This window comes from Uranotaenia lowii, chromosome 2 (genome assembly GCF_029784155.1).
Source record: "Uranotaenia lowii strain MFRU-FL chromosome 2, ASM2978415v1, whole genome shotgun sequence".
In the NCBI taxonomy this organism is placed as follows: Eukaryota; Metazoa; Arthropoda; class Insecta; order Diptera; family Culicidae; genus Uranotaenia; species Uranotaenia lowii.
The window spans coordinates 7,749,437-7,775,628 of NC_073692.1; the positions used below are offsets into that span (position 1 = coordinate 7,749,437).

The 26,192-nt window shown below is 36.3% G+C and overlaps 2 protein-coding genes across 14 annotated transcripts in view; both read left to right on the forward strand.

The window, feature by feature from the left end:
* LOC129746935 (protein turtle) overlaps nucleotides 1-7,007 on the forward strand; it is a 142,735-nt gene extending 135,728 nt beyond the window's left edge. For 10 of the 13 annotated variants that reach the window (XM_055740886.1, XM_055740882.1, XM_055740891.1 and 7 more), the window contains one exon: nucleotides 14-7,007. In XM_055740886.1, coding sequence (XP_055596861.1) covers nucleotides 14-1,628 — 1,615 coding nt within the window. In that variant the 3' untranslated portion in view covers nucleotides 1,629-7,007. The remainder of the gene's footprint in view (nucleotides 1-13) is intronic. The other 3 variants (XR_008737413.1, XM_055740893.1, XR_008737414.1) reach the window with 2 other exon arrangements.
* A 10,857-nt stretch (nucleotides 7,008-17,864) lies between these two features.
* Nucleotides 17,865-18,794, forward strand: LOC129746936 (probable RNA methyltransferase CG11342). Its single transcript, XM_055740894.1, has one exon. It carries the CDS (start codon nucleotides 17,907-17,909, stop codon nucleotides 18,672-18,674), a length of 768 nt encoding a protein of 255 aa, XP_055596869.1. The 5' UTR covers nucleotides 17,865-17,906; the 3' UTR covers nucleotides 18,675-18,794.
* Nucleotides 18,795-26,192: the final 7,398 nt, after the last annotated feature.

Sequence of the window (26,192 nt, forward strand, 5' to 3'; positions counted from 1 at the left end):
TCATTTTCCACAGATATTTACAAGGAAAAAGTAAAACAAGTCGAATACCCGGATTGAACATTCTGGTTGCCATAATGCACTGGATTTGGCCACCTGGTCGTTGTCAGAACTGCGACAGTATTTACTCGAATAAGATTTCTGGAGATGGAGCGGGGAAGAATCTGGGGCAGATTCATCGGGCGGCGGATGGTCGCTTTGTACTGACTCAGGACACCGTGGATGGGATAGTATCGATAAGGAATAGCATAGTTTCGTACTACAGTAGCAGTGACGATGGAGGGTTCTTGCCGAAAAGCATTTCGATGACGAGGGCATCCTGGAGGCGACCGCTCGTTAGTTGTCCGAGTCAGTTGAGTTTGCGGACGGAGGATGGATTCTTGGTGGCGGAACCTCAACAGCCTGTTCAATCTCTGTACACAAATACGATGCCAGAGAATTTACATATTAGCACAATAAGTTCCAGTGTGCCGATGGCTACGGTGACTCAGTCGCTGTACACGACGCCTTCAAGGATTTCGAAAGTGGTGGCCAGTTCACCGGCTACGTCAAGTCCACAGGTGGTGAACTCTCCATGGTCGCCACTTTACTTCAGTGATCTCAGTTCTGTTCATCATCTAAGCTCAGCCGATCGGTCTTATCCGACACCCCAAAGTGCGGCGTCTCATCGTTACAACTACATGGGTGGAGGTTACAACCATGAACTGCCGGTATTGAACAGTCTACAGCAGAATAGCTCTCGTTATCTGTCGAATAGCTTTATCCCAGTGCACGTGCCCTCGCATTCCAGGCACTATCAACACAATCTGTATCAGAATGTGCCCTTCCATAGTCATACGTACAGCAATAGGCCTAAGTTTTCGAGGTACCATCCGCGGTTGATGCCACGAAGTTTATCGAGAACGATACCGGAGTTACGTTCTCCGATGCTGAATCTTAACCTCAGCACAACACCTCTCAGTACAACGCTGGAAGTTTCGCCACAGAGCTATTCCAGTTCCAGTGGTTTCGGTAGCAAAAATACCTCGAATACGCTACCCAGCTTCCACCATTCTCCAAGCAGTAATCTGCTTCGTGAGTGGCGATATCTACCGCCGTATCGACCACCTCCGCCACCGCCAAGTTTCTTCCCCCACTCTGCTCCACTTTCCTTTGGTGGAGGACGCTCGGATCATCCACCGTATTCGATGTCCCACTGGTTGGAGCTCATCACAAGACTGAACATAGCTTCGGAGAAGGCTAATATCAACAATGCCGCCGATGTAGGCAGCGTCGATGGTCACTACGAATTTGATCCGTCGACGCCTACTCCGACAGCATCGACTCCTACCGGTGGTATCATGCGGGATGATTTCCACCATCTTATGACGCTGCCGTCTACTTCGAATGATTTCCTCTGGAACGCAGCAGGCCTGTCGTTGGGAGCAGGAGGAGTAGCCGGTAGCTCGACAGTAACCATGGCAATGGGCCCAAGCGGAGTTCGAAAGCGCGGTCAATCTAGGTATGACAACATCGACGCCCGCGTTGAAGCTATGAAGGAGGAGTTCAACGAATGGCGCAAGAGGCAACAACAGCAACAGACCATCAATCTGGACAGCAGCCGGATGATCGAATTGGAAAGCTCCTGCTAATATCTCTGCGCTGCGGTCGTAACAACAATACCAACAACGAAGGCATGCTGCTGAAGGGCGATACCGCAACCATGTTCAAAAAACAAGACTCGACTTATTCAATAATTATAGCAATATTTCAATTGAACAGCCGTTCCAGATGGCTGCAGCAAGTATAAACAAACACTAGGAGAAAACACAACCGATAAGAAACAGAACAAAAATCAAGCTAGATGAAGTAATCGAGTAATGATCGTGCTACGACGAAACACACGTGTTAAGACTTTTATAATAGTTATGTAAAAAATTGAAATGATTGTGATTAAAGTAGACATTTGAATATAATAAAAACAAACCAATTCGTGCATGGTGACAGATCGAAGTTCGTAGAAACACAAAAATGAATACATAAATCATTCAATGGAGAACAAATTTAGGAACAAAAAAATATGCAAAACAATTAAGAACGCGCGATAATTTTATCAGGTAATTCGTTCGAAAAAATCACGAGAAGGTTGCAGAGGAAAAAGATTTGGGTGCCTCGACAGAAATACAGACTCTACAGTCCTCCCGCAGATTGACGAGGGCGTCTACATTTGGGCGTTTTATATTTGATTTTTCTTGTGAACAGGTAGCAAGAAATAGTAACATAAAATGTCCGATGTAGACTCTTCCAATTTACAAACTAGTTAATCTAGGACGTTTGTTATTTCAAAGGCTATTAATTTATCGATTGAAAACCAAAAACCAACCGCACTCAGAGATTGTTTTGGTTTTTTTTTTGTATCTTTATGTTTCTTATGGGACTAATCATCTTCGCCTCGTGTTGGAGCGAGTTAAGACTACCAGACTTCATTTTTCGCATCAACCATCTTTTGATTCATTTCGACATGTAACAAGTAAATTCTTCACGGAGGTTTGAAAACATTCTTATTGAAAGCGCAGTGGACCGTATTTTTGATTGAATTAGGGGACCGTTGAAAGTCCGAAGACACAATTTACCGGATGTTAATTGGATAAAATTTCACAAATAAAAAGGCACTAATTGTTCTCTATTTACACCATTTACACTTGAACTTATTTGTAGGAATCATAACTCAAAGTAGGAAAGAAAACTTAACTTGGAAGAAATTAATGGAGGAAGAAAAAATTAACTTCGCAGGAACTCACTTCAACTCGTTGGAATGAATCTTGAGGAGGATTTTTTAACTTCTTCAGGAGCCACGTCTTAACTGGCCGGAAACTTGAATGGATCCGAAAGGTATGACTAACACGCAGATTGCTTGGATGATCGATTTATTCACAAGTACAAACGCGTGGACAACGGAGTTGTTGCATTTGAATGGACAAAAACACACAGAAGAGCAGGCGTTGATACTTCTTTTCGTTGGTTGCTCAATTGTGACGTTGCCAATTCTTCGAGTTTGGCTCGAACACTTATGGAAAATACTGGTAGCATTGACGTATTTTGGATGAAACGTTGTTCAAAAACAAATCCATTTTCGATAATCCACGTTTTCTTTTATCTTTCGAACTTGCTTCAGCAAAAAATGTTCTGGGTGTTTCGTGGTGTAATTGGCTAACGCGCTGTTTTACTGAAGCGGAAATTGCGGGTTCAAGTCCCGTCGGTGAGCCGTTGTAACTTTTCGAAAAATTTATGATATTTTCGGCTTACGTTCTTCCTTTCTTTCTTTGATATCTCAAGTTTCTCCAATACCTTCCATCACCTTTGAAAATGTAACATTTTTCCATTACTATTGTCACTTCTCCCAAAGGCATGAAATATTAAAATTTTCTTCCAGCCATCTCTGAGTGTGCAGTAACGGAAAACAGTCTTAATAAAAAGTTCTCCAGTTTAGGCAATCCGTTACTTTTAATTAATCGAAAAAAAAAATCTTTTTCTATGAAAAACAACACAACTTACATCGTAAAGGATTTTAAAAGAAAAAAAAAACTAAGCAGTTCACATACACAACTAAACAAGCGAACACTGCATGCCCATTACAAACAAAAAAAAACAACAACAACAAGAATACCAGCACCATCTAAAAAAAATCACACCAACTCTACCAACAACCAAAATGAAATAACAAGTAAACAACTTTTTCATTAGATCTCACTCAGGACACTCTCAAGCATCCATCGCCCATGCCCTGCTCTGGGGTCGGACGGAGATTGTCCATTCTTCCGCACTCATTCACAAAATAAAAAAAAAATCAATCCACACTGAGTAAAACCAAACTAATGGTAACATAAAGAATGAACACAAACAAAATGTTATGAAGGTAAACAAAAACACAGTAGGCATACTATCAATATTTAATGTTCTTGAAACCAACAATATTCGCTAATATATACAACAACAATGACGAAGGAGGAAGGCTAGGGAGCAGAATAAGAAGTAATGAAAATAAGTAAGGTTATGAAATAACGAAAAAAAAAACAATTACGAAGCGGAATATATTGTTGATCGGTTGGCGAACGACTGTGTTTACGAACCGAACTGCAATCGGTTCTGCTATCGGCGAAAACATTCATTCTAAACTAGTAAAGGCAAGAATTAAAGAATTAAAAAAAAAAAAAACAAGAAACAAATTCAGCGCGAGAGAGCAAGTTAATAAGTCGATATAATTATTGATGAAAAACTATTAGTAATAGCGTCAAACACGTACACACAAACACACTTAAGCGAATGAATAGAAAGAGAGAGGTGAACATGAAACAGTGATGATGGAACCAGTGGAAAATTGGAATGGTCGAACGTTCGAACAGCATAAGGTTTATATAGTTTAATGATTATTTTACTTACTATAAGATCTTATTTTAAGCGAAGTAGTGTGTAAGTAATTAAAAGGAAAAAAAAAAGATTAATTCTAGTAGAGAATATATACGATCAAAGAGCGGTCGGTGGCGTAAAATACATAAAGAATAATAGCAAAAAAAAAATCAAAATAAAATCGGCCATTTTGCGTTGCATCGCTAAATTAAAGTCAGCGTTTGCTAGATTCGTCAAAACATTCCCCCCGGGATGTTGCTTTCTCTTGTTGATTTTTATTTGACAGTGATTATTTTCCGTAAAATTTTCATGTACGAATTGCCATAATTTTTAATGGCTAGTGTGGAAGCACGTATGAAAATTTCAGATTTACTTTAGTTTCCGGTTCACTAATTCAGCTGACCTTACGAGAAAACTATCAAAGAAACATTGCGCTTCTTTACACGTTCTTTCTGAAATCTTCTCAAATTCTTATTCCTTATTCCAATGTTCATAAAAATTCGAATCTCTCATCGTACAGAACCAATCAATCGAGTTTGAGATTAGTTTCTGCCGACAATATAACGATGTTTTGGTTTTTTATTTTCTCAAAAAAGGAAAAGCTCAGTTATTTGAATCCGCGGAAACGCATCCAAAGATTTAATTTTTAGTTTAGTTATCGGAATCGCTCTAATTTCAGATGTTTTCCATCTGTCGAAGTTTACAAAGAGTCTTCGGAGCCAATTTCATTCAATGCACGCAAGAAAAAAAACAGAAAATAATCTAGAACAAATTTCGAGTAAGATAAGTATATGAATCCTGTTGATAGTTCTTATTAATCTTATAATTCGTAAATCACAATAAAACAATTGAAGATATCTTCATGAGACAGGCACGCGTTTGTAAGGAAACGATAGAAAAAAAAAACGAAAATCTGAAGTGTGTAAAATTTCAAAGTTCAGTAGAAATCAATCAGTATTCTGCGTTGTGAGAAAATCGAGTTTATTTTGTTTTTGCTTTCCTGCAAAGGTGCCATGAAAAATGACTAACTTATCAAAGTAGGCGATGATACCTTTTCCCCAATTCCAACTTTTTGTTCTACAATTTTGACCCAAGCCTACTCATTGTTCTTGAATCCCTAATCTTTCAAACTGGTGCGATTAGAACGTGTCTAACCGCATTTAGGTCCTTCGATTTGTTGCATTAGGAATTCACAAGATCACATAAAAAATCACGTCCTTCGTAAAATAAAAGATGCAAACTGGTTTCAACAAAAGCACACATACAAACAACGTAACGGCAACGGTAATTTTTTTGAAAAGTATTCACTAATTTTTCGGAACAAACTAGAAAAAAAATTCAAGTCGAAAAAACGGCGACCGGAGAGTCCAAACATGCATTAAAACAAAAAAATCTAGCGTCGTTTGTGTTAGCAATTCAAAAAAAGCATTCGTAGCAGAGATGAAAAAAAAATCAAACTACGAAAACCATACCAAAAAGAAGTTAAGCAATCGAACAGCTATCTAAAACGTTGCCATTGAAAACAAAATCATAAAACAAGAAATAGCTGTAATTTAATAGTCGAGGATCAAAACAGAACAAACAAAATTCGTAATAAGCAAATCGAAACATTGTAAATAGTTCCCCTCTTTCCTCCAAGTCCCCTATTAAAGTTTGGTCTTTTGATTTCTCTAGCAAAAAATAAATTCTAGTTTCTGCACCTTGAGACATGTAAAACGCAAGGAAAGTCAAACTTGAAGTAAACCTATTAACAACTTCTCAACTAAAACTCAAAGCAAGAATGAAAACGATACTGAGAAAAATAAAGAAAGCGCTGATCGAAGAGACACACACACACATTCCATTAGCTTCTAGTTTGTACGAAGTAAGACTTAGAATTGAACAAATAACAAAAAAAAAACAACACAATTGAAAATTGAAACCCAACACAAAAATCTTGCCGGAATTATTAACAAATGAAACCAGAGAGATTAATACTTGTATAACATGATCGAAAAGTATGTCCGGGAGAGTTCACGAAAGAAGAAGAAGGCAAAAAAGCCGAAAAGAATAGCAGTAACAAGGAACAATTAGATTTTCTTTTGCACCTCTCCAATGTTGAACAAAACCAGAAAAAGTTGACCTGTTTTTTTTGTATCGATTGACTGTTTTTTATGTTTTGAGTCTCGATAGTTTAAAGTAGCAAACAGAGCTGATAGAGGATATTAACAAACAAAAAACTGCAACTTTTGCAAATTACTACAGAACAAGAAAAAAAAAACAATGATAACAAAAATTGGGCACATGTGAAACACAAACTCACACACTCATTAACAGAACCTGCAGAATCCGAAATATGAAAACAGTACACATTTAAATTATTGCAGCGATTTTATAATTTACAAAAAAAAAATGCATAACAAAACGAGAGATAGGTATAAATATGCGAGATGAAAGAATATTAGACGTGGCGTCGATTATTTATTGAGAATGAGAACTTTTATTTATTTAGAAGCAATTAAAAACGATATTTTTATATTTTATCATAGAAATTTATGTTTCAGTCGTTTTTTACGTTTTAGCTTAAGTTTTACGATGTAAATGGATATGATTTTTAAAAAAGTAAATAAAAATTAAAAATTTAATGCCCGTGAACTTGTGTCAATGTATCCGAAATCATATAAAGAACAGACAATTTCCTCTAACATCTCACAAGGTGTTATCTTACAAGTTAGCTCACTTACTTTTGATCACTAACACGGACATCTAAATGCGCTTTTGAGAAAAAAATTTCTATTTTGTAAGTTCAAACCAAAATTCAAATCTAGTAATTTTTTGCGATAGTCCAAAAATTTTGTTAGCTAGCTTATTTCTTGTTTGTAGCATTAAAAGATCGTTAAATTTAAATCCATGAAATGCATGGTTCTAAAATATATCAATCACATACCCAAGCAATCGAAAGTTTCTGCAAACAGTTTCGTTTAAAATTAATCAAAATTAATGTACCTAATGTGGTATCCTATTCTGGGTATATCTTAGAGCAGAATCCGAGTTGTCAGATTTAGAGTGTAAGAGCAGTGAATAAAGAAAAGGTGTATTTGTTTCGAAGTGAAAACCAATCTTTTATTTTATATTAAAGAAAAGCCAAATATTACATTGGCGATCCTGCCAGGAGAATGAAATCATACAGGACTGGTATGTATATCGAAAACAATAACTTTTTCTTTATATTTCGGATCAAACAAATGAATTTATGATTTAACTACTGCCAAGACACTGAAATGAATTGTCATATAAGTTCTCGATGAACCTTAAAGTGAAATAAATTCAAATATTATATAATGAAATTTTTCAAAGACAATATGGTTTTAGGTTATTTTGATTTGACATGTCAGTTATTATTGTAAAACATTGTTTGAGGCTGAATAAGTACATTTTCTGCTAACATGTGAAACATGAGTTCATAAATATTTTGAAAGTATTCAACCTGTCAGTTAGTTTCTGCATATCGCATGGTTTCTGGAGTAGAGTTCTGCTACTTTCTAGGAAACGGAAATATCTTTTGTAAGTAATTTTTATATATCCTGCACAATTGAAATCCGATCAATTAATTAAATTAAGCTAAAATTTATCCTTGAGTAGAGTTCGAGCTCCTTGCCAAGGAAATGATCGACTGTGTTGAAAACTCCATGATGTGTTAAACAGCTTGAGTAGAGTTAAGCTCCTTACCAAGGCACATGTTTAACGACTTGAGTAGAGTTCGGCTCATTACCAAGTTTATTTTTGAATGAAGTATAATTGGTTTACTAAAACAAAAAAATAACATCTTGAGTAGAGTTAGGCTCCTTGCCAAGATGTCTTTATCGAATGACTTGAGTAGAGTTTAGCTCATTGCCAAGTCTCTGTACTCAATAAATGCTACTCCTTACTGAAGGAAAATATGTTAAACAGCTTGAGTAGAGTTTAGCTCCTTGCCAAGACACATGTTTAACATCTTGAGTAGAGTTTGTTTCATTACCGAGTTTGTTTTATGAACGAAGTTGTATTAGTTTGTAATTGAAAAAAAAAAAATATTACACATCTTGAGTAGAGTTTAGCTCCTTGCCAAGATGCTTTTATTGAAAGATCCGAGTGAGTTTACGAAGAATAAAGAGTTAGTAAGGATACAAAACAAGTAAGCACCTTGAGCAGAGTTTTAGCTCATTGCCAAGCGATTTTTTTTACATAAAACCTTGAGTAGAGTAAAACTCATTGCCAAGGATATTATATAAAAATTTCAAGCTTTGATTATTTAAAGTAGATTAAACTATACAAAAGGTGCTGCTGAGTATAAAAAAAAATTAATGAAGATTCGCACTGTATTCTAAATTATACTTTGAATTGCTCATAGCGACGAGAAAGAGAGCTATAAATTTGTATGTAATTTTAAAACAAGCTTACCATTTTTGAGTATGATTCGCACATATAACTGTGCCTGTGAAATATTTCATGAAATTCAGCTTTCGGTGCAATGTGCAATTAGTCATCCAAAATCGTAAAGGCTATTTTTCTCAGTGTTAAATTTGCGATCTTTGGTGTTTTTGTGTTCAGCGTGTAAGCGAAAAAAAAAACAAACCAAAGTAAGCGCGCGAATTATTTTTGAAAACGAAAATTGTTAACGAAGAAATTGTTTTCTAACGTGCGCTCGGAAAATATACCCGAAAGTTCTGGTGAGGAAATATTTGGTGACCATCAGGAGTTTAGAAGTATTCCGGTAAGGCTAGTGGTAAATTAGTTTTTTTCTTTCCTCATGGAAATATGTATTCAATAATCCTGCAGGAAATGAGTGGTACATGGCGAGTAACCGACGTTTCCGATGCGGAGGATTCGGACTATGCGGATAGCCGATCTACAATTGGTTTGCGAAAAAGGGAAACGTTGCTTGAATCGGAATCCGAACGATCTACTAAGCGAGATGATGTGAATGCAACAAAATCTGATTGGCTCTCCGGTTCTTGGCCATTGAAAGCATTTGACGGAACTCTACCTTCCAATGAGGGAAAGGCAGAGTGGCTACGTTACCGGAACCAATTTGAGCGGATAGTGTCGTGCAAGTCCAAAGTCGATCCCGGTACAAAATTGACCGGCATGAAAATTTTTTCGGGTCCATTTCTGCTAAGTATCATTGAGATGCAAGAGAAATTGGTTGATAATACACAAGATGACATCTACGAGGCCACGGTTTCGGCTTTGAATAAATATTTTAGCCAGTCGTGTGACACAACCAAAGAGCGTATGAAATTTCGGGAACTACGTATGGGTAGAGACGAACCATTTGCTGATTGGGTATTACGATTGGAGGCGCAATCAAATTTTTGTGAGTTTACCAAGGCACAAAGGGAGGAAGAATTTATTCAGGCCCTTTTACGACGCTCGATTCCGGGAATTGCAAGGAAATTGTATGAGATGTCCGATATTTTTGGAAACAACCTTGAACGCATTATTAATCACGGCAGACATCTTGACTACATGCGAACCGAAGAGGCGGAATACAATATTAGAGAAAAACAAACGGAACGTCATGAGATATCGGAAAATACTGGAAATACTTCAGCGGAGAACATTAATGTTTTGAATGTTCGCCAATCCGGACCAAAATTTGCACCATATCAACCATATCACCGATTCGCACCATATCAACATAGATCAGCAGCTCGATATGGGAATCCCCGCCAGGGACAAAGATTCGATGGTTTTCGTTCATCATCAAGGTACGTTGATTCGCGCTGGAAAGGTGGATACAATAATTTCCGCCCGAGTCCAAAATATACCGATTCTAATTTGAAGCCGCCATCAACCAGAGAGTCTCTTGACGTTAATCAAGACATCAAGTGTTCTAGTTGTGGGAGTGAGCATGATCAAGGACGTTGCCCGGCATTCCGACTGAACTGCCGACAGTGTGGGAAGATAGGGCACTATGCCAGAGTGTGCCAGTCCTATGATCAGAACGTACCCCGCCCGGGCCGGCGGGCTTTGTTGAACAGTCCGATCAACAACCTAGACGAGGTAGCCCGAATTAATCAGGTAGATAATGAAACATTAAATGAATGAATAGGGTTACTATTCTTCGTTTTTCGTTTTCTCCTAAACTTGTTTTTTTTTTCCTTCCCTTTTTTTTTATTTTGTTATTTTTGTCAAATGAATTCTAAATACAGTTGATTAATAAAAACGGTCAAACGTGTTGTCCTATTTCGAAAGATCCAAGATTTGTTGCATGTATGATTGGTACAGAATGTATCAATTTTCTGGTAGATTCTGGAGCTGCGGTTAATACTATAACCACGCAAGGTTGGAATATGATAAAGAAAAATTGTCGGACTGTTATCCAAGATCTAGTATTACACCCTGAGGAAACGCTGAAGAGTTATGCCAATCAGTCACCCTTAGAAGTTGAATGCACTTTCAAAGCCTACATAAGCGTTAAAAATTACCAACATTCGGAACACCTGGCAAAATTCTTTGTTGTTAGAGGTACTCAGTTATTTTTGCTGGGTTATGAAACAGCTGTCCAACTAAATTTGTTGCGGATCGGGGTTAGTATGGATATCAACGTCACCGAGATACATTCTTCACGCCACGAAAAAAAGGAGCAGCAATTGGAGTTTCCGAAGGTGCCAATAGAAGGGGTAAAGTTCAGAATAGACACCACGAAGCCTGCCAGGCAAATAATTCGATACAACATACCGAAAGCTTTTGAGGCAGCAGCAAACGACAGGTTGAAGGCTATGGAGAGAAGCGGAATAATAGAACGAGCTGATAAGGAAGGAGATATCATTTCTTTCGTTTCGCCACTGGTTTTGGTCCCTAAGGGAGGCAACGATTTTCGGATTGTGGTTGACTACCGATTGGTGAATAAATCCATCATTCGGGAGCCATATCCTATGCCTTCCTTGGAGAAAATTTGGTCTGATATTCCAAATGGCAACGGCATACTGTACTTTTCGAAACTTGATTTAAAGGACGCATATTTTCATGTCGAGTTGCACGAGCAGGTATCTACTGTTTTAGCCAACTTAATTTGGTGCCGATGATGTTTGAGGTATGAAGAATGAAGTATGTGATAATTTTTTTTTCAGGTGCGACATCTTACTACATTTATGACGGCAAATGGCCTGATGCGTTTTAGACGACTTCCGTTCGGCCTATCGTGTGCTCCAGAACTGTTTCAAAGGCTTATGGAAAGGATACTTAGTAGATGTCGGAGTTTTATTGTGTATTTGGACGACATACTTGTCTACGGGCGTGGTTTAGATGAATTGCGACGTAGGGTAGAAGAAATTAAAAAAGTGTTGATTGCTAATAACCTAACAATCAACGAAGACAAGTGCAAGTACGACAAAACTTCCATCGAATTTCTTGGATTCGTTATCGACGGTACAGGTATTTTTCCGGAAAATAAGAAGATTTCGGATATAAAGCTATACGATGGGCCCAAGGACGTGACTGAACTTCGTAGCTTTTTGGGGCTACTTACTTTTATAAGTCCTTTTATAAACAATTTTTCGCATAGAACTAAGCCGTTGCGCGAATTGTTAACCGTTGGGGAAACCTATAAATGGGAAAATCGGCATCAAGAAGCATTCGAAGATCTCAAGTACGCCGCGGAACACGATCTTATCAAACGCGGATATTTTGACGTGAATGACAAATCTATTTTATATACAGACGCCTCACCGTGGGGCCTGGGGGCAGTTTTGACTCAGGAAAATTCTCGTGGGGAAAATCGGATTGTAGCATGCGCGTCTAAAAGCTTGACTGCAGCGGAAGGCCGGTATCCACAGTTACATAGAGAGGCGTTGGCCATAGTATGGGCTATGGAACGCTTCACCTACTATCTTTTGGGAAAACATTTCATTCTACGCTGTGACAATGAAGCTTTAATGTTCATGACTAAAAATAAGAAAGACGTGGGTAAGCGTATAATGTCCAGGGCTGAAGGTTGGTTGATGCGTACAGAACATTTTTGTTATACCTTCGAGCACGTAAGGGGCAAAGAAAATATAGCTGATGCAGCCTCTCGGATCTGTAGAACTAAGAAAGACCCAGAGTTTGGTGCTTACAAAGAGCCTCACGAACTGTGTTCGGTAGTCGCGAATCCAAAGGACATCAACGAACAACTTCTGGCAATAACTAATAAACATGTGGAAGAGGAACTGTTGAAAGATGAAGAACTACAATTAGTTATTGGCTTGCTGAATAAACGTGAAAGATGGCCTGACTCAGTAATAAAATATCAGGCATTCCAAAATGACCTTTTCATGCAAGGAAGCTTGCTAATGAAACTGGAGAAGATAGTTCTACCGGCATCATTGTGGGAGAGAGCGCTGACGTTGGCTCATCGAAGTCATCCAGGCATGTCATGTGTATCTTTGATGAGAAAACGCCGACTCGAAGATGGAAGACCTGTGAGTGATCAAACCCCAAAAATAAGACCTACAAGGGAGTTACGACGACCAGAACGATATCTGAACAATTTGATAAATTGAATGATTTAAATGTATAATGAAAATTAATGAAAATACAAATCTATCTTTGAGGGGAGGATGTGGTATCCTATTCTGGGTATATCTTAGAGCAGAATCCGAGTTGTCAGATTTAGAGTGTAAGAGCAGTGAATTAAGAAAAGGTGTATTTGTTCCGAAGTGAAAACCAATCTTTTATTTTATATTAAAGAAAAGCCAAATATTACACCTAAATTCTAATATTTGCTTTCAATACATCAGATTGGATCAATTATATTAGTTTTAAGTAGGAGGAAGTTTTTCATTTTTTTACTGCTCAACACATTGAGGAGCAAATACGAGATATCTCGTTCATTCGTTCGCCGCGGATTTCACATGAATTTGAATTCTGTCTTTTTCTAAATGAAATGTTCAATTGATATGGTTTCGTTTGTCTATTTCAAAAAGCTTTTGGGGTTTATTATTTTAAATGATAAAATATGGGCTTAACCAAATGTTTTAAATCTGTCTTTTGAAATTCTGTCGGACTGAATCTGTACCAAAAAATAATGGAAAAATCAGTATTTTTAAGATAATTCTGTACTTGTGGCTACCATGCCCACTGCTGTTTGCTGGTTCGGATTGTTTTCAGGATATTTGGTGGCGTTCGGAGATTTCATAAATGAAGACAAAATAACGGTGCTGTAGGCGCCTTAATTTATGCAACAGAAGAGATCAACTTTTTAGCTGGCTTGCAGTTTATATAAAAAAATACGGTTTAATATCATCTGAACCGAAGATTATTGTCGGTTTAAGAGGTTAAATTAATTGCAGATTCGTTTGATGTCTAATAATTTACCTACAAATTCAATTCTAATTTCGATTTTTTTTTTAAATCAGAACAATTCGAGGGTTTTTGAAAAATCAAGAATTACACCTCTGTTTCGGAGAGCAGCGTCTTTTCTCGTGAACGTACCAAGAAAAAAACTGTGTCGTTAGCATTCAGATTTCTCCTCAACACAATGCACAATAGATTTTTCTGGAGAAGGGAATTCACTTCAATGCAGCTCTTCTAAGATTGCATAAATGATGACAAAATAACGGTGCTGAAGGCGCCTTAATTTATGCAACATATTATGTTTCTGTGTTCGATTAATTTCAAATAAATAGGTATAAAAATTAAAAGTGGCAAAAAACGGGCAATTAAAAGTGACAAAATTTACGGGCGTGTTGCCAGAATCGATTTAAAACTGTTTCGATTAACTTTTTTTACAGCATTTATTTTAATTGGATTGACTATCAAAATTTCCCCAAATCTTCAGGTAAGAAGAATATAAAAATAACTACCATACAGGAGGACACTAAAGTTCCCGTATTTTTTTTAAAAATGCTTTTAAGCCGAAATCCAGCTTCAGAATGGGGGTAGGCTTATTAGCGGCACGTTATCTAAACATACGGGAAACTCTTGCTAGTTAAAATGCATTCTATCCGTAACCCTGCTAAAAAGTTTTTATAATCGAACCAACATTCCATGGAACTATGGTAACAAAATCAAACGAAAAAAAATCTAAACTGGCTGGAAATTCCGTCCTATACGACCTAATATCCAATCTTCAAGTCACTTGCGAATGCCTCCGACGATGTCGGAAAATTTTTGAGGATTTTTGTTGTTGTTTCTGCTGACCCTCCTTCAGTAATTGGAGGTAGTAAAGTGGCGAAGTTGGAAAATCTTGGCGTCACACAGTGGTCCAAAACCCAGAAAAGCTGGCAAAAGGTATAACTTAAAGACAACAAAATGATGAAGACATAGTTTCTCTCGTGAGGTAGTTTTTTCTACACCCAAAATAATTTTCACTTAAAAAATAAGTGACATCTGTAGTGAATTCTCGCCATACGTAATTTCATTTGAATTTTAAGTGATGGGTCAAGTGAATTCACTTAAGTGACCGGTCAAGTGAATTACACTATGACGTTCGAGTGAAATTTATCTGAATTTCAAAGTAGGTTTCTAGTTGATTATCTCTTGCGTTTTTAAATAAAAGAACATTTATAGAACACCACTTCGATTTCAAATACTTACATTACGCTTTCGCCATACATTTATTGATTGGAAAATTCCATCGTTATCCCAAGGCAGATCGGTTACTGCGGATAGTGCGACTTCTAAATCTTCCCTGCTGCAAACCAGAAAATCTGTCCGGTTCAACCCACAAACTGAAACATGCTAACACCTTTAAATAACTTTTTCTTACATCACGTTTAACACAAACTACCGCCAAAATCGCTTAGTAAAGAATTGGGAAAAATCCACATCCAGCATAAGCTTTAAACGCTGCTATTTAGAATTTGCCATTTTGAACTCTGAAAATAAAAACAATTACAACCCGACATTCACTTGAAATTCAAGTGATGGGGAAGTGAATATTTTTTCTCACTTCAAATGCAAGTGACGCCTGAAGTGAATGTGGATGAATTCACTTGAAATTTAAGTGACTGCCAAGTGAAATGTATATGTCGCACTTGAATGGGAGGAAATCACTGGATCCTTGTTTTTAAGTGAAATATCATGTGTATTTTAAGAGTGAATTTGGGTTCAGTGTAGTTTTTGATTATCATAGAAAATTTTAAAAATCGAACACACATTTCTCGATGCCGTAAAAAACTTTACCAGTATGACGGATTGGCAATGATGTCACCTACAAACTTTTTATTGCTTTCAATATCCTATACCAACACTGTTGGTGTAAACATATGTTTTAGACAATCACCATTTTTTTTTTCAAATAGATATTTTTATAATCCAGTTACTAGTCTGGGCTAAAATGCATCAACATGAAAATCAAAGATTCACCATCCATATGCTTGGTTTAGCATCACTCGATTGTTAGTTTTAAAAATTTCATCCATCCAAACATTATTTTTTAATTATTTCAGCCAGTAGATTTTTTTGTGGTTTTTTTACCCCTGAATGTATGCAACACCCTTATGATTTTTCTTTAAAAACATTTTTGTCAGAAAAAATCTAAAATTACTGCAACCGGTTTTGAGGTATGACATCACAAAATATATCAAAAACTTCAAATTTCCAAACGTTTTTGTTCGGATTTTAATTAAAAATGAAGTTTGTTGCAACTTACCCCTTCATCTTAGTAGGGTGAAAATCGCATGTTTTTGTAAATTTAAAAAAACTGATGAAACCAATAATTTATTTGACTACGTCAATTTGATGTCCCATAAACCTTTAAACTTTTGAATAACAAGCGGTTTGATTATCTGTGGCCATTATGTTGTTAGAAGCTATTTAAGTTGAAAAGTGTTGCATGATGCCCCAGTTGACGGTAACTCGTTTAAGAATTCTTACAGAAATGCTAGGAAAAGTTTGAAAGTGTTTAAATATATTACGAAAAAATAGCATACATTAAATGACGACCAAATAATAAAATCACGAATGTGTTTTGCTTTTCAATAAATTTTCTCATTTTTCTTGAGCATACTTTACACCTAATTTAATCAAAATTAGATTCCTAGATGAAGTTGGGATTTTTTAATACCGAATTTATTCACAAAAATCGATAAATTTTTCCATATTTAAACTTCAACTAGAGATTGAAAATAAACTTCACATAACTGCACTCTAATTTCATGTTGAATTGATCTCCACATTTCTGAACTACATCATATGGCAAGTTGAGCTGCCTTTTTTGCCATTTTTGAACAACGGTTATAAACAATTTCTTAGAATAAGACTGTTGAGCATAGAATCCTTCGGTTCACAAACTAGACCAATTTCTTATTAAATCATACTATTTATTTTTTTCAGAAATTTATTCAAAAGCATCCCTATAATTTTCTAAAGTCATGTCAACATAAATTTATGTTTATTAGTTCCCAGAAGTTATCTGCAATAACTCCCAAAACACGATTAAATCATAGTTTCTCTTATTTTCTACTGATTATTGATCAAATCATAGACCCTTTCTGCTGGTTAAAATTTATGAAAACCAATGGAAACTTTAAAAATATTTTGAAATTTTGTTAGTAATATTGTAAGGATACGAAATATGATCAGAAAATTTGTAAAATATTCTTAAAAGTTTTAGGTTAAAACTTTCTTTATTGTTTTGTTTCTCATTTAAAATTGGTGATAAAAACAACCATTTAATGAAAAAATGATAATTTTAGAAAAAAAAACCCTGAATACTTTTATTTCATAATTTTGATAAGTAATATTTGGGAATTGTTAAAAAACTATAATCCAACATAAAAGGTTTATATTGACTAGCTAAATCGAATTCAGGTTATGAATAATGCCTGTGAATCACGTGATTAAGCTATCTTAAAGGCATTCATATAGAGTTCTTAATAAATTACGTTATAAAGCAAATAATACTTTATAAATCCCTTTTACAATAACTATATTTTTTTTTATAAAACTATGCGGTGTTTAAAATGTTGTTTGGGACATTTGATACAATTTTATTTGTGTTAAATTTGAGTTGATTTTAGCTTCAATGAACCTTCCTAGGACATAAAACATTTTTCAGCAAGCTGTTAGATAAATTTATTACTGGTAACCATTTTTGAGCAATTAAAATTTTCCAAATTCTTACAGTAAAATTAAAATAATAATTTTGTTTGAGTAAAAAAAAGTTATTTTCAGAGAAATTATGATTATTAACTAATTTCAGTAAGTTTCAGAGCCAAAAATGTTCAAAACATATACTTTCTTCCGGGTTTGTGACCACTGGAAGTTGGTGAAGAAAACCCTGTGAAGAATTTAGTAGCGAGTAGCGTCGAAGGCATGTTTTATTTACTGAAAAATGTATTGAAATCTGCGGAGGTATTTTGAGCAATTCTTGTTTTTTTTCGGTTCAATTTGATATTGTCCTAAAATAGGTGAAAAAGTACCAATAAACCCAATAAACCGTACCACCCTGTAAGCATTATTTTTAATGAAAAATGACTTGAGAAGGATGAGCGTGTAGAAACCAGCGTGTTTTTGTTTTGGTTTTGTACGCCCTGAGTTGTGCGGCTGTGCGTTCTTCCCCTTCAGTAGCTAAAAAAATGTCTCAATCCAATTTCAAGTCTTACATTCGACACGGAAACTACCATAAGTATTATGAAGAGTTCCGAACCGAAGATAGCCGGCCAGAGCACCTTAACCAGTGTCTCCAAAGGTGTTGGGACCAACTTCCATCTAGCGTGACGAAGCCCGGAACCGACCTTTATCTGCTGGACGTTGGATGCAATTGCGGAAAGCTGACAAAAGATGTGCTTAAAGTTATAGAATCTCGATCCGTTGTCTGTGACCGAAATAAGGTATGCATGCTGGGAATTGATATCGATGAAGCACTCACTGGTAAAGCAAGTAAAGATTACGGCTCCGACCTATTGTCGTTCACTGCGGCTGATATCAGTTCCCTAGTGCTGAATGAATCAGCGACGGAAAACAATCCGTTACACTCGTACCTGCTGGAGCATCACGTGGAGCGATTCGATTTTATATTTTGCTTCTCTGTGCTGATGTATGTTCATTTGAATCACGGAGATGAAGGACTTCGAAAGGTGCTCAAATATCTCTGCCACAGGGCACAGGTATTGGTCCTGGAGCTGCAAGGCTGGCACAAATATCGAGATCACAAGCGACGAATGCTGCGGGAAGGTGATGGCCAGTATGAACAGTTCGAAAAGCTCGAATGGAGAGGCGCTGGGGTGCTGGAGAGCAAGATAAGCGAATTTGTGGTTGGCCAGGGTTTCCGGATAGCCAGCGATGATAAACAGATCAACGAATTCGGAAGGAACATTCTTATATTTGCTAGGAATGATTCGTAGCATATTTAAGTAATTAAATTTATAGGAATTCAAAAACGGTTTTGGCGCATGTTATAATAAACTTTTATGAGAGTTTTCAATGTTAATTGAGATTTGTATCAAACCTTAATTTATCCTTAAACAAGACAAATATAATATTCTGAAATTTTATTCCTTCTGTTTAGGGGAGATGAGGGCATAACGAGCACCCGAGGCATAATGAGAACTACGCTTTTCTACGAAAGTGCGTATTTTCTTAAATAAATGTTCATGGGGATTTGTTTCGTACTTCCTATAGTATTAATTTTTCACAAAAAAAGGAATCTCCTTATCATCTTTACAGAGATATTTAAAAAAAACTAGCTTGGTTCTCAAGTTACGAAAATATTATAATTTTTGAGCACCACGAAATAAGCTCTTATGATCTTAAAATAACCTTGATCTATAATGTACGCACTGCAACATGATGTACACATTGTTTCTCAATTTTTACCATCATAAAATTTTTGATTTTTCACTTTTATCAATTTTAAAACACGTTTTTACTTAAATTTGTTGACTAGGGGCATATAGAGCACCATATTATCGAGGCATAATGAGCATTTTCTGCCGTAGAATCTAGAAGCGAATTAGAATTGATTTATAGCGCCACACCTTGACTAGTTTTCATCCGACAATTTGGCCTATTGGTAAGGTGTCGGAGAGGTAATCAAAAGACTAGAGTTAGATTTCTGTTCGAGGTGATTTTCCATTCACAATTCATTATCGATTTTTTTATTGTTACATTATACGGCTAGTAGCATCATCCTCCGAACAAAGCACTTAATGTATGAGCGTGCGTGAATTGTTTGTATTCTACAAACAGACCTAGATTATTTTGTTATTGCTTTGTTTGATGAATCTACGACTCACCTGACTTCATCGAATTGAATTCGCTGCTAGATTCCCCGGCAATAACGCACATCCTGCTCTGATTAATGGTGCTCATACTGCCTCAGGGGGGGTTCTCATTATGCCTCCACAGGGGCTGGTTTTCAGCTTTTGGCAAAATTTTTTAAAATGCATTTTTTAACGTTTTCATGTAGTTTTTCACGTTTCAGCCCGTTAGGGAATAGGCTTTTCAAGTGTCTGAACACGAAACAATAATGTAACCTCCATATTATAGCTATTTTCTATGGTTAAATAACCGTTTTCCTTAAGGTGGCCATTATGCCCCCATCTCCCCTACTCACTTTCTGATGGAGTTCATTCTTTAAAAATAATGTTTTTTCTAAATAATTGGATAATTTTTCCACTATTTGTTTATATAAATTAGATATACAAAAACTATAGGACAATTTGAAATAAGTGCAAAATATATGCTTCTTTCGGATTATGGAAGCGAATAGTTCCTCCCAGTTCCTGAAGAGGCGCTTAGGTAGTATGACAGCGAAAATTTGGGATGACAGTGAAAAAAGCTTTCGAAGACTTTTAGGATGAAGCATGCGAAAGCTTTAAATATGTTAGAATGGTATAAAGTACCATGCAACTCCATGAAACTGATGCCAATCTTTCTTAAATCTAACGTTAAGCTGAGTAAAAGGTTTCCTCGTCTTCTCAACAGAGTGACAACTATCATATAATTTCACAGGATCTAGGATGAGAGAGGCTGAGGAAATCCGCGCTATTTTTTCTAAAACTTGGCAAAATGTACGCATTTGATTAGCAAATTTCAAAGCTTAAATCCGGGAAATATCTGGGGAAGTTTGGGCAATAAAATGGAAGAGATTGTAATTATTTTCCTATAAAAATATATTATTTATTATTCAGTTGCGTGCCAGACGCCCTGCTGTTCGGTTTGTTTTCTCTTACGCGCGTGGTGCTGTTCATGAAAATCAAAGAGAAAAATGTATTTACAAATATGTTTAAAAATTTCTGGAAAGAATTGAAACATTTGAAGGAGTCAATATGAATCTATAATCTAAGGAAGGAAAATTTCATCACAAAAATTGACTATAATTGGAAGAGAAAGAAACGTTTCTATCATAAAGGGTGAATGAAAAAGGAATTTGTTTAATGTTAAGTGGAGCAAGTGAAGGGATGCTGATGCTAAGGATCGTGGAAGAAAATAAGATAAGGAAAATCACCCAAGTAACCATAAGCACTAAAGCTTTGCATTTTTATAGCTTTACACCAGCATTCAAAGGCTAAATTACACTATATCAGCACATCAAGTGCAATTTTGCATTACAACAGCCTTTCGAGTGCTATGCTGCATCATGTTAGAATTATACCACTCTTTTAAAATGCAACTTGCATTCTATCAGCTTTGCACAATGCTTTTGAAATGCAACATTGCTCTAAATCAGAATAACAAATGCTATATTTTCTAAGCATTAAATTGGCATCACACAAGCTTGCTTTAATGCTTTTAAGCACTATGTAAGCACTACAGTGGCATTAGGCCAAAGCACATTAGCATTGATTGATGTTGAATCAATGCAAATTAAGGGCACCGGTTGCTAGAAATTTGATTCAAATAAGTCTTTTTTTTTCAAAGATTTAACGCGGACCTGATAGGTTCACAGGCAGAGTCAATGTCAAATGTCAGAGCCACATATGTCATGAGTTCGATTCCAGATCATTTTCAGCTGAAAAATAAAAAAATATCATGTAGAAAATTCAATCCGAGAGATCTCCTCAATATGCATAAGCGAATATAAAAATAATTACAAATTTAGTATCATGGTCGAAAAATGAACCGAACAAAAATCCAAAATAATTTTTTTTCGCATGGTCGAACCTCATTCGAACGCCATTTGCATTTTCCCAGCATTTTGCCCGCCAACGCTGTAGCATCAACCAATGCTATAACAGTGCTTTTATAGGGTTATACCAGTTTCTGCACTAATGCAGCAGTTAATTTCGCCAAACCTGGCTCACAGAGCTAAAATGATGCACAGAATCAAGCACTATAGCTGACGCTAGAGCAGAGTTGATGCTAGATTTTAGTGCTTATGGTTACTTGGGCAGGTTTCTCAAGGCTCTGTGACCTAAATTATTTAAAGTTTTTTTTTAAATAGCATCAAATTTAACATCAACCCTTCAAATCTGTGTTTTTCTGTTAAATGTGAAACGCTTCGAGTTCCGAGCGAAAATGAATAGTGGATGTGTGATTTTTAGATAAAAATACAGCCTTGAGATGTTAATTTGTGTTGTAAATAGCATCATTCGAGTGACCTGAAGAAAATTGTGAACAAAGAAATCGGGTCGAAAAGAATCATATTCTTCTAACCGGGACATGATCAAACATGTCTAGATATCAGGGCCAAGCGTCGTTCGTGCGACGCCCAGAAAAGCGCATTGAATCAAAGCAAGCGATGCATGACATTTTTGCGAAGGCTAGAAAAACGGTGAAGAAATTGTGGCCGGGAATGGGCTGTTGGTGTGCGTATGGTCTACGCGTAGTGAAGTGTTTTCCTGTCATGGGCATGAGTGGGGATAAGAAGAACATCACACGCTCATGTAATTTGACAAATAAAATTCAAATGGAGGCTCATGTTATATGTTTTGGATTAAAATCCCAGATAATAGCAATCATACCGCCTAAAAGTACTGATAAGTGTTTTGTGTGTAGAAAATTTGAAATTTTAAATTTAACTACTGGAATCCAATAAAAAAATAGACCGGACAATACGCTTTTACTAAAGCACAATAAGATTGACCATTTTGATCCCTGATGAAGGTGTTATACGACACCGAAACGTAGGATTAAAATAAATTTTATAAGAAACTGGACTGATTTGCCGAATATAATTTCATCCCAGATAATTTTTCTCGTGATTTGATGGCATAATTATTTAGGACGTAGTTGTTAAGACGATGTTGGGTCGAGTAAATTGTGGATTTACGGGTAATTGAAAAAGCTGGAGTGGAGTGAATCTTAAAAAAATGATCATAGAAGAAAAAATGTCTCGCACGGCCGGCAGGGAGGGCTGTTTGGGCTAGTTTTTCCCCGCCACTAAAATGCAGGAGTTAGAGCTTTGCTAGTGGGTAAAGTGATGGTCGGGAAAACTGATCAATAGGCAGGAGGCTTGGGGGGGGGTCAGTGGAAGGCATATGTCAAAGCGCAGGTGTTGGTTTAGTGCGTCTGATTCAGACAGCTTGCGTAGCAAAGAATTGGCGGATCTACCAGCTAGTGGCATGGCAACGGTTTTGGCTGAACGTGGTATGACAAAGACGGTTGTAGGGGAAAAATATGCAATAAGTGGAATCTGAAATAAACTGGGAGCTTAAAGTTCGTTGAAGTTAAGTGAAAAATATGTGGCTGAAAAAGATTGTTATGTGATCTAATCCAAATCTGAAATGTGGGCCTAAGTAACGAGTGCTGAGCTTTATTTTGAGTCCGAAGGATTAGTTTGAGGTGGAAATTAAGCTGCGAATCGAGGGTTTCAAGCTCCGAATTTAGGGATAAATAAGTGTTTGATAAAGTAAAAGAAGAAGCGGAGAAGAAGACCGGACTGATTTGCCTGCCTTTGGACCTGATTCCAATTGCGGTATGGTGGCGCATCCTTGATATGGAAAAAAACGAGGAATTGATGCTGATTTTTTGGTGAGATTGTTCCTTTTTGTATCATTTTATTTCGTTTAACGATTATTTGAATAGGAACATTCAATTAGGTGCCAACTGGCCAGGTATATACACGGATGCCGGAATACCTGTAGTAAATGCATAACATTGAACATGTTATACATTTTGAACTGGTTGTGTACCTGTTTGAATTGTTTTCCCAAAACATACCAACATTTACACGTTATACATTTACATCAAAACAGTTCACACGAAGCCATGGTACCGGGTATGGAATTTGGAGTTTTTTAATAATACATGTGTATCCATACTTTGGTCAAACTGCGGTGAATCCGTGCACCCATGGTGGATTATCAACAACAACATAAAAATATATTATTTATTATTTAGCGTATTTTAGGTTTCCAAAACTCGTGCATGTTTAATTTGATAATTAAAATACTTGCTCAAAATGTTTCGTTTTTGAAGCCACAAAAGATAATTCTAATAACTCAATTTGAGTTTATCTTTCACTTTTGCAAAACTCGACCTTTTTTGACAAAATCTGGGCGGCACTATTGGTTCATTTTTTTCCAAATTTTGTAGTGAATCGGATTTCAAATGTGCAATCTGAGAAACTCAATCAAGGGATTGGTCTTTGAAAAATAGATACTGGTTTCCCGGATTATCTTGAAAATGCGAAAAGCAAAACAATTATGTTTTTGTTATTTCAGTCTTACAGGTTTTATTTATTTGGCAAATTTTCACGCGAAATATTGAGCGTTTTTCAAATGCTCCTTAAGCTCTTCTTTAAGTAAACTTACTTTAACTGAAGATAAACTTAAATTATATCTACTTATCATAAGTCGACTAATGGCTGTCTATTAGTTATCATTCGACATCTTGATTAACACAAATCGTCAGAAAGCTCATGTTGGAAAAGCCACATTGAATTGAAGAATATTTTCAGGAACACTGGCATTTATTAAAGTGTTTGTGTTGGCAGAAAAGACACGTGTCGGTTGAATATTCTTCTGAGAAAAAATCATAGTATCGTCAACATATTATAATATCTAAATTCAGCAACAATATCTAAATTCGTCCGGTGGGATTTCTGGAACAAAATATTTCAATGTAATGGTTAGATTAAAAACTTTTTGACAGCCCGAAGTTAGTATATTTTACCGAACCCACGTCACGTCTCAGAAATCTTCCTCAATCATAAATCGAAGAGCGTATTTCAAAACTTAAACAACCAAAAAACTGCAGGGAACAACAACGATCAACTACCCCACACGAGTCTCAAAAGTTCTGGGTCTGAAGTGGGAAGTAAAGAGAAAATTATCATGTGTAAAAATAGAAAACCACACAAAACTAGCAGAACGATTTGGCAAGCAAATTCATCCCAAAAGCATAAAATCAACATATGTTTTCGGGCTTGGAGCCTGGGAAATCGAAAGAAAAGCATTTTCTCGATTCGTTTCCTGCATCCTCGAGTCGTCGTCGTGTTCGGTTCTTATCAGCCAGTATCGTCGTAACTGTCGGCTAAATCATTCCCGAAACGTGTGCGACGAGCAGTTTTCAGTCCTTTCCAAACTTGGCAACTTTTGCCACATATCCTTAGGACTTCACACATTTCCACCGCTCCGATCGAGTCGAATCTTTTGTATTTCTTCTGCTCAGTCACGTTTCAATTCTCAAATTTCCGGTAGCCGCGCGCAGCTGTTCCGATGAATGCTTGCTGCTTCCTGTCTGCTGGACGCTGTTGGGAAAATAAATAAAGAAGAAAAAGGCGAAATAACACTCACATTTGAATATTTCCTTCGTTTTTATTCCACATGTTTTTCCTGCTGGCCTTAATTTTCCGGTTTTCCTCAATTTGCATTACTTCACAGCTCGCTCAAAATTTATGAAATACGTGCAAATCGAGCGACTGCCGATAGCTATCACCTTTCTTTCTTCATACGAGCAGAAGGAAGCGCCCCATACGTTTGCATTTCGGATTTCGGAAATTTTGCCAGCAAGTTATGAGACACCTTTGATTCGAGATGATGGTAATGCCCTGAAAGCGCTCTGTGAGTTTTTATTTCCTTGATCATAAATGTAAAATATGCGGAACAAACTTATACTAAAACAGGAGTATCGATTTTGTTACATTAAATTGTGATTTATGGAATTTGAAATAGAACTTCTGGAGCAATTAATATAATTTGATGTTTTAGATTCTGGTAAACTGCAGCCTGGCTCAAACGGCTGAAAGTGTACAAAATTGGTTGATATCATACTTTTCTATTTACTGGAATTCAAATTATGTGATGTAAGGTGATGTGATATCAGTTATCGTACAATGCGGAATTTAACAGAATTAGAAAGAGATTCGTTCATAAAGTTTTCTGGCAAAAATAATGTTGTACATTTGCGATATTTAAGCATAGCAAAAAATAATCTCGTAATTACTTAACAGAAAGCACTGGGTTTTCACCTATTACTTATTTCAATAGTGGTTGATTTGTTTTGAATGTAAATTTTGTTAAAGTTTATATTACGACAAACATTTCATCCGAAATTACACCTAGATTTGAAATAAAATGAAAAAGTTATATTGATTTGATAACTACCAAAAATTCTAAGTGATTACTCAACAAAAGTATTCAATGCGTGAAACACGGTAAAGTAAAAATTCTGTAAAAAGCATTGAACGTGGCTTCAAAAGTTTGAACAGAATCCGAATTTTCATCACAATGTATCTGAAGGTTGATACGGTCAAAATAAGGTCAATATCAACTTGACGTATTTCTTTCAATTTTGCATTTAAAAAACCTAAACACCCCTCATTTTGAAGGTGTGTGTGTAGAATGTTGCTCCTATTTTGATTTTGGAATTCACTCTTCAGTTGTCAAAATGCCGTCCAAGGAAGAAGAGCAGCGTATCAAAATGTTGCTCGTGCATCGCGAAAATCCGAGCAACTCGCACGCAAAGCTAGCAAAATC

Bases quoted from the DNA above. Each gene is read 5' to 3' on its own strand.
- LOC129746936 (XM_055740894.1), top strand. From the start codon at position 17,907: ATGTCTCAATCCAATTTCAAGTCTTACATTCGACACGGAAACTACCAT.